Below are 8,722 nucleotides of genomic sequence, written 5' to 3' on the forward strand. Positions count from 1 at the left end.
TCAAAACTTGCTCAAATCTCAAATAGCTTGGGTTGAGAGGAGCAGAGGGAGACGATCTATCTTTTGATTGGAACAACTCTCAAAGGGGCTCACAAATGCTCTTGGGATCTAAGATTTGGTGTGAGAAAATGTGTGTGAGGTAGAAATGTGTTCTTATGAAGATATGGCTGTGTTGGACCCCCTCTCACGAAGTGGGAGGGGTATATATAGTGGGGAGACTAAAGTAACCGTTGGGGTCACTTAAGTCTGACAGTGGTCGGACGTCCGACGGTTTCCGGACGTCCGACAGGCGTCGGACGACCGAAGGAGTGTTCATATCAGTTGGCCAATGTGTAATCGAACAGGGACCGGACGTCCGAAGAGAGGGTCGGATGTCCGAGAGTTAAGTTCTGTTCAAGGGCACCGGATTTCCGAAAGCGGTCGAACGTCCGGCCCTTGGATGACCGGGGGAGGCCGGAAGTCCGAGGTTTTTGACTCTGGTGCAAGGCTCCGAATATCCGAAAGGAGTCGGACGTCCGGTCCTCGGACGTTCGGAGGAAGCCGGATGTCTGAGCTTTTGACTCTGGTATAAGGTTCTGGTTTTCCGAAGTGGTCGGGCGTCCGACCCTCGGACGTCTGGAGGGAGCCGGATGTCCGAGACTTTGACTCTCGTATAAGGTTCCGGATTTCCGAAGTGGTCGGGCGTCCGGCCCTCGAACGTCCGGAGGAAGCCGGATGTCTCAGGCATTGGTTCTTTTTTGGGATCAAAGAAGAGCAGTGGAGATGTGGCATGAGCAGAGAAGTAGAGATGTAGTTTGAGCAAATTTATCGCAATACCCAGTGATCCCCTCTTAATAGTGCGGGATCCCTAAAGACTCAGGAATCATTAAAAAGGGGTACCGATGATCTATACTTCGTGTATACTTTTATTCGTTGATCATCACTCCGCACCACTAACGTCAAAGGAACTGATATCTTTGAGTTAGCCCTTTCACTTGAGCTTGGTGTTGTTGTTCCTTCTTGACTCGAGATGAAAGCAAGACATGATGAAGTCTTCAAGAAGCTCTCCCATACATAATGTCGAAAGCCTAGATTGTGTATTCATCTTCATCTGTCCACCATGTGAGCCTCCACAAGATTCTAGCATGTAGTACTCAGGAATGCTTATCTTGATCTTGTCCTTGTTAGCACATGAGCTTGTCCTTATCAACACATGATCATTAAGGGCATGACTGCACTTTCAATACCGACGATCGAATCTCGGGCAAGTAACATACCGAAGGACAAAGGGAATGACTTACGGGATTATATGAATCCTTGACACTGAGGTTCAACCGATAAGATCTTCGGAGAATATGTAGGATACAATATGGGCATCCAAGTCCCACTATTGGATATTCACCGAGGAGTACCTCGGGGCATGTCTACATAGTTCTCGAACCCGCATGGTCTGCACACTTAAGGTTCGGCGATGTTTTAGTATAGTTGAGTTATATGCGTGGTTACCAAATGTTGTTCGGAGTCCCGTATGAGATCACGGATGTCACGAGGGTTTCCGGAATAGTCCGGAGATGAAGATTGATATATAGGATGACTTCATTTGGCTACTCGAAAGTTTTCGGGCATTACGGGGAATGTACCGGGAGTGACGAATAGGTTCCGAAAGTTCACCGGGAGGGGGGCAACCCTCCCGGGGGAAGCCCAAAGGACTTATGGGTGGTGCACCATCCCTTAGTGGGCTGGTGGGTCAGCCCAATAAGGGCTATGCGCCATAAGAGAAAAACCAAAGAAAGAAAGAAAAAAGGAAAAGGTGGGAAGGAAGAGAAGGACTCCACTTTCCAATCCTAGTTGGACTAGGATTGGAGTAGGACTCCTCCTCCTCCTCTTGGCCGGCTCACCTTGGGGGCTTGGCCCTCAAGGCAAGTCCCTCCCCCTCCCTCCTATATATACTGGTGATTTAGGGCTGATTTGAGACAACTTTGCCACGTGCAACTCAGATCTAGATACCATAGTTTTACCTCTAGATCGTATTTCTGCGGAGCTCGGGCGGAGCCCTGGAGGAGTATATCCTTCACCACCACCGGAGCTCCGTCACGTTGTTGGAAAACTCATCTACTTCTCTGTCTTGCTTGCTGGATCAAGAAGGCCGAGATCATCGTCGAGCTGTACGTGTGCTGAACGTGGAGGTGTCGTCCATTCGGCACTAGATAGGAGCGGATCGTGGGACGGATCACGGGACGGTTCGCGGGGCGGGTCGAGGGATGTGAGGACATTCCACTACATCAACCGCGTTTCTTAACGCTTCCTGATGTGCGATCTACAAGGGTACGTAGATCCAAATCTCCTCTCGTAAATGGACATCACCATGATAGGTCTTCGTGCGCGTAGGAAAAATTTTGTTTACCATGCGACGTTCACTAACATGAACGTGGTTCTATTGGGTAGGATCCATGATGGGTCAGTCCCCATCTTCCTTACCATATCCGCATATATCAGGTTCAGGCCGCTTTCACCATCCATAAGGACGCGAGTAAGGTGAAACACATTGACAATTGGGTCGAGAACCAGGGCGGATGATCCGCCATGATGGATGTTGTTCGGATGGTCCTTGTCAAAGGTAATCGGGAAGGCCATCAAAGGGGTGCACCTCGAGGCTACACGCTCTACGGCATAGACGTCCCAAAGTGCATGTTTTCTCACCTTTTTAGGAATGTGTGTAACATAAATCATGTTCACTTACCTTAGAGGGAAACTATTTTTGGTTGTCATTGCTCGGTCGCCGAGGCTCATCCTCGTCGTCATCGCTCCTAGACTAGTCTTTCCTGGACTCCTCGGCGAGAGCCTTGCTGGCCTACTTGAACACCCAACAGTTTCGATTGGTGTGGTTTGCAGGTTTAGCCGGGGTGCCGTGGATCTCGCAAGGCTTTTCAAGTATTTTTGTCTAGTGTGTTTGGGTCGTCCTTGCTTCCTTTGAAGGATTTCTTTTTGGGTCCAACCCGTGAGTTGGTGAATCCTGCATGAACTGCTGGGAACTTGGCATCACTATCGTTGTTTTTGTTTTTTGGCACTTGTGCTTGTTGCGCCTCGGCTTGCCCTTCTCATCTCGGACTTTCGAGGTACCTGGGGCATACCTCTAGGAGCTGCGGGCCAGCCAGTTGTCCTCTCCCAGCAAAAACGGGTCATTAAAGTCGTGAGGCTGCCATGGTCCTTGGATTATCGTGTTCGAGCTCCCGGGATAACCATTCGTCACGGATGCTATGCATGATTGTTGCAATGGCCTCGGCGCCCGGCTAGTCAACAATTTGGTTCTTTTTAGTTAAGAACCAATTCAAGAATTTCCGAGTTGATTCGTCGTCCTTCTGGATGACATGGCTGAGATCATCGACATACGAGGATGGCTCCCGCGGCTCGTGGCTGCCATCCGCGATAGGACCACTGGCCGACGGAAGTACCAAGGGTTGTCGCGCGACAAACACGATCGAGTTGAGCACGTAACTGGGCGCAGCCGCAAGCGGGCTAGGAGGCATAGGAGACCCAACTGCCCAACCCTACTGACCGACGTGACTGTCATCAATGCTCCAACGGACAGCCACATGTTTTCTTCCTCCTTGCACAAAAAGTGTTCGACAAAATTACCCCAAAGTAAAAAAAAAAAATCAAACTTGTTTGTTTTTTATGTGCACGAAGATTTAGTTTGATGGACATTTTGTATTGCAGATGAGCTCATGTGACTCCTCTATTGAGGATGATTCTTCATCGGGCAAGGAATTTGACTTGTCCTGAAAAGAGGGTATTTCTTTGCTGATGGCAACGCAAATGAGGAGAAGCCAAAACATGGTGGTTCCGTGTTTGGCCATGAGTACATCCGGAAAGAACTAGTATAGGTGCACGAAAGATTGGTACTCCATGGATACTTTCATAGTGATATTTTCGTCATCATTTCAAAATGTCCAAGGATTGGTTTATGCATGTTTGAATTCTATGAAGCAACATGACCGAGCCATCGAGCAAAGAAGGAATTGCGTCGATTTGCTTGAACATAGCACTGGACATAATAATTTTGAGATTTTGCAATTTCAATTTGTTATTGTGCTAGGACCTTCTAGATTTTGGAATCAGAAAACATTTCTTGCATGATCATGCATAACATGATCATTAAGAATGAGTGCCGATTTGCTTCAACATAACATTCAGCATAATGCTTTGGGGATTTTGCAATCCCAATTTACTATTGTGTCAAGATCAACTAGATTTTCAGACAAAAAACATTTCTTATATGTTCGTTGAAAATGAACGCGGACAAAATTTGTGTACCATAACATCTGACAAGCTGATACGCACAACGATCTTCAAAAATGATGTCTTGAAAAAGTGGTGGTCATGGCATGGAGAAACAACCCTCCTAGTTTCATTTCTATGTTTGTTGCATTTTTCCAAAATTGTTGTATTTGTGGCAAATTTAATGTTGTAGAATTGATTAATCATGTAATAATTTCATGTTGAGGATTGATGAAATTGTTTTTAAGGTTGTTATTGGATTAAAATGGGATAATTTTGTTTTGAATATGTGCGGCTCTTGTGCTTCTGTAGTGTAATGTTGTTATCGCACGGCTGGCCTTCTTTTTTCTTTAATCTCTTGGAGCGGCTGCCACGCAGCAGCAAATTTATGGTGATATATTTTACTGGCACCACATTTTGGTATGCTCTTAGGTGTTTGCTGTAGCTGTCAAATACAACATGAGATTTCCACAAGCTCAGACCGATGGCATCACAGAAAAAAAAAAGATCCACAACTTAAACAAAAACAGCAGAATTTTGGATGAGAAACCCACTCAATGAACTCATCTCAACTTGAGAAAGCAGAACACAAGCAGCAAAAATCAAGTCAGTAATACTAACCAGCATACCGGGGACGATGTAAAAGCTCAAAATTCACTTTTCTACTAAATCAAGCATACTGCGACATTGCCACAAAGAGCTTTACTAAAGGGTACAGACACTGATTGTGAACAGATAGAACTGAAAGCAGCCAACAGTCAAGAATCTTTCCTCATTTCTTCTTGGCATCCCCAGCCTTTGTCTGCAAAATTTATCCAAGAAAAGGACTAAGTTGATATGTCACAGGTCAGTAACGGAAATCAACTAAGATTATACTCCCTCCATTCCTAAATATTTCTATACCTACTAATAAAACATCTATTGTTTCTGTGATACGTCATTAAATTTGCCCCTAAAGTTCGCCAAAATTACCCACCAATGCCATTCGTAAGTGACAAAAACAATTCGTTTTTGAACTTCAATTCAGCTCTATGTTTCTCATTCTAAAGGCTAACGTTCCCGTATTTTACCATAACAACAGGCTAGGTTGCAACAGGCTAGGCCAACCGGTTGGGTGCGCCCCGCCCCACCCAGGAGACCGAGGTTCGATCCCGACTGCAAGCTTTTTTCTTCTATTTCGCACTTTTTTCTATTTTTTTCTCTTTTGCCTTTATTTCGATAAACTTTGCACACATGTTATCATGGATTAAAGAAATGTCAAATTTGTAAACACAAAAGTTCCCACATATACAAAAAAAATGTACAATGCGTATGGACAATTAAAAAATGTACAAACCTTTTTTTCTTCTATTTCACACTTTTTCTATTTTTTTTCTCTTTTGCCTTTATTTAGATAAACTTTGCACACATGTTAATTATGGATTAAAGAAATGTCAAATTTGTAGACAAAAAAGTGTACAATGCGTACGGACAATAAATAATATATTTTTCTTTTATTTTGAAACATATTGATCGTGTATTTAGAAGACTTTAAATGTGCATAGGAAAATGTTTCCGGTGTATAAGAAAACATATACAAAAATATATAATGTGTATGGAACAAAGTAGACATAGAAAATATAACTTTTCAAAAATGTTAATCATGTATTTTAATAATGTAAAACATGTATATAAAAAATATTCATGATGCATACAAAATATGTAAAATGCATATTAAAAAAATTAGACATCAAAACTCAATAATGTTTGTGATGTCACACGCAAAAAAATGTTTCTAATGTATAAAATATATACAATGTTGTTTATACAAGATTTAAATAAAAATAGCTGAGCTTTGATTTTTCATATATATATAAACTGTTTTGCTAATTATTATTTTAAGAATATCGAAACCAAGAACATTTGGTATGCATGTACTTACAAATTGATTGTTTTCGATGTAGCTGTCTAATATGTTCGCAACCAAATTAAGACTCACTTAGATTACAAATGCAAACACATATATCAGCAAGATAAAAATAATGTTCTAATGCATATGCTATCATTAATTAACAAAATAAAATTGCAAATGAAACTGTTAGTCATAGAAATTAATTAATTATAAAAAAAATTATAAGGGCCAACTTCTACTCCCTCCGTCCCAAAATTCTTGTCTTAGTTTTGTCTAGAAATGATTGTATCTAAATACTAAAGCGTGACTAGATACATTCATAACTAGACATCTAAGACAAGAATTTTGGGACGAAGGGAGTATTAAATTTATAGCCCGTTGCAACGCACGGGCATTTGTACTAGTGTCTTTTTAAAGATTCAACTATGGACTACTCCCTCTGTTTCTAAATAAGTATTTTTAGAGATTTCATTAGGGGATTACATACGGAGAAAAATGAGTGAATATACACTCTAAAGTATGTCTATATACATCCGTATGTAGTCCCTTAGTGGAACCTCTAAAAAGAGGTATATTTAGGAACGAAGGGAGTACATAGTAAGCAAAATGAGTGAATAAACAATGGACTACATAGTAAGCAAAATGAGTGAATCTACATTTTAAATTATGTCTAACATCCGTATGTAGTCCATAGTGAAATCTCTAAAAAGACAAATATTTAGGAATAGAGGGAGTACATAGTATATAAATATGGATACCTTCTTGACTCCACGGATCTTCTTTGTCCTGTTCTTCCTCTCCTTGATCTGCTTGCGTGACTTCTCTATCTTGGTGGCTAGCCCGTTCTGCAGAAGATCAAGAATAATTATAAGCATCCTCAATTTTCGTTGGTGAGTTTGCAGAACAAAATCTATTGTTTAGAGCACATACATCTGAAAAGAATAACAATAATAAATGGACAAGAACTTTAGAAGTTGGCTCATAAAAAATTAAAGTGCTGCACCTCAGTAAAGCATACACAATGAAAATAATGAAAATTAATCTAAATGAACTGCAAGATAAAAAGAGTAGAGTCAGAAGAACGTCATTATAGCCATGACAACCATGGCCCATGCAGCGGATGGATGCAAAGTTGTGTCAGATGAACTTTGTAGCACAATAACACAGACAAAAACATACAACACAACTGCAGAAACTGCAAGCGTTTTGCTTTTGAGCAAAAGCCATTATTATCTTACATCAAAGATAAACTGTAATCGCTTACAAAATCGCTACAGTTAACAGATACATTCAAGTGTGGCACAGTATCACCAGCATTTTGAAATAAATTCTAGCAAATCCAAAGGCCCCAGTTGAAGGTGGGTTGAAAAAAACATAACCGAGTTTTTTTATAATGTTATTAGAGTGACCATTTCTGGAAAAACACTGTCCGAATAACGAGACCGGCCAAGAAATGAATCTATTTGCAATCATGCAGCGGCAGGAAGAATGTTTTTTATCCAAATAAGGCGACTAATATTGGAACTACGAGGACCCTTATCAGAGCGTATTATAAGGAGTCATCGATGAGAGCACAAAATATAGTGCCTGCATTATACAAAGGCTACGATAGGCAAGACCACAGCTTATTATGAGATAATCAGTATAATTAATATGGAGGCTCAAGGATTCAGAGCAGATTCGTGCGGGATGAATGAAGCAAGAGAGGCATACCCTGATCAGCCTGTACTTGGGCTCGAACTTCTTGGCGGCCTCGAGGTTATCATAGATGAGGCCGAAGCCGGTGGACTTGCCGCCTCCGAAGTGGGTGCGGAACTTGAACACAAAGATGCAGTTCGAGTCCTTCACCTCGTAAATCTTCGCCAGACGCTCCTTGAGATCCGCCTGCGACACACGCAGATCAGCCTAAACTCGAATCGAAAATCAACGAGCCCAAAGATGACATTGATCTTGGAGTATGGAGGGCGCACCTTGGACACGTTGGCGCGGCCAGGGTGGATCACCTCGAGCACGAACTGCTTGCGTGAGAGGAGACGGTTCGTCATGAACTTACGGGTGCGGAGAGTCACCGCGGGCGCCGTCTTCGCGTCGGCCATGACTGCTGCTGATGCTCGAGGTGCTTCTTCTTCGCAGGAATTCCTAGCTACGGCAGGGGCGCGAGTGAGAGGCGGCGGCGGCACGGCTAGCGTGTGGCGTGGAAAGTGTGGTTTTATATACAGGTGGAAACCTAGGTCGTTCCTGCTCGTAAGCAGAAGGGCTTATATGGGCTTTAAGTTAGTTGGGCTCAAAAGAATTGTGAGCGAATTGTAACGGGCCAGATTTCTGTGGAAATGACATGGATCCATGCTTCTAAAATAGGACACCGCTACACATCGCGCGTGTGAGCCATTACCTTGCAACCGGCCATTTAAGGTAATTCTTTACGTGTGGCCCTCAATGTGCTAAAGCGGTAAAATATTTTTCTCCCTCCTTATGTTGACCCGTGTGAACAAGAGAGCACTTGTTGATCTCGCCCCACCCCACCCTAGAAAACGGTCCCACAAAACCCTACGTCCCTCACTCAAATCTACCGCA

General features: G+C 42.7%; 1 protein-coding gene across 1 annotated transcript; it reads right to left on the reverse strand.

Annotated features, from left to right (window-relative positions):
* Positions 1-4,792: 4,792 nt before the first annotated feature.
* Positions 4,793-8,330, reverse strand: LOC123402042 (40S ribosomal protein S24-1-like). The gene is made up of 4 exons (XM_045095902.1): positions 8,119-8,330; positions 7,862-8,032; positions 6,907-6,993; positions 4,793-5,059 (listed from the first exon to the last, which is right to left on the reverse strand). The coding sequence occupies exons 1-4, from the start codon at positions 8,242-8,244 to the stop codon at positions 5,030-5,032; spliced, it is 414 nt and encodes a 137-aa protein (XP_044951837.1). The 5' UTR covers positions 8,245-8,330; the 3' UTR covers positions 4,793-5,029.
* Positions 8,331-8,722: the final 392 nt, after the last annotated feature.

Source organism: Hordeum vulgare, chromosome 6H, assembly GCF_904849725.1.
Source record: "Hordeum vulgare subsp. vulgare chromosome 6H, MorexV3_pseudomolecules_assembly, whole genome shotgun sequence".
NCBI classification, from domain to species: Eukaryota; Viridiplantae; Streptophyta; class Magnoliopsida; order Poales; family Poaceae; genus Hordeum; species Hordeum vulgare.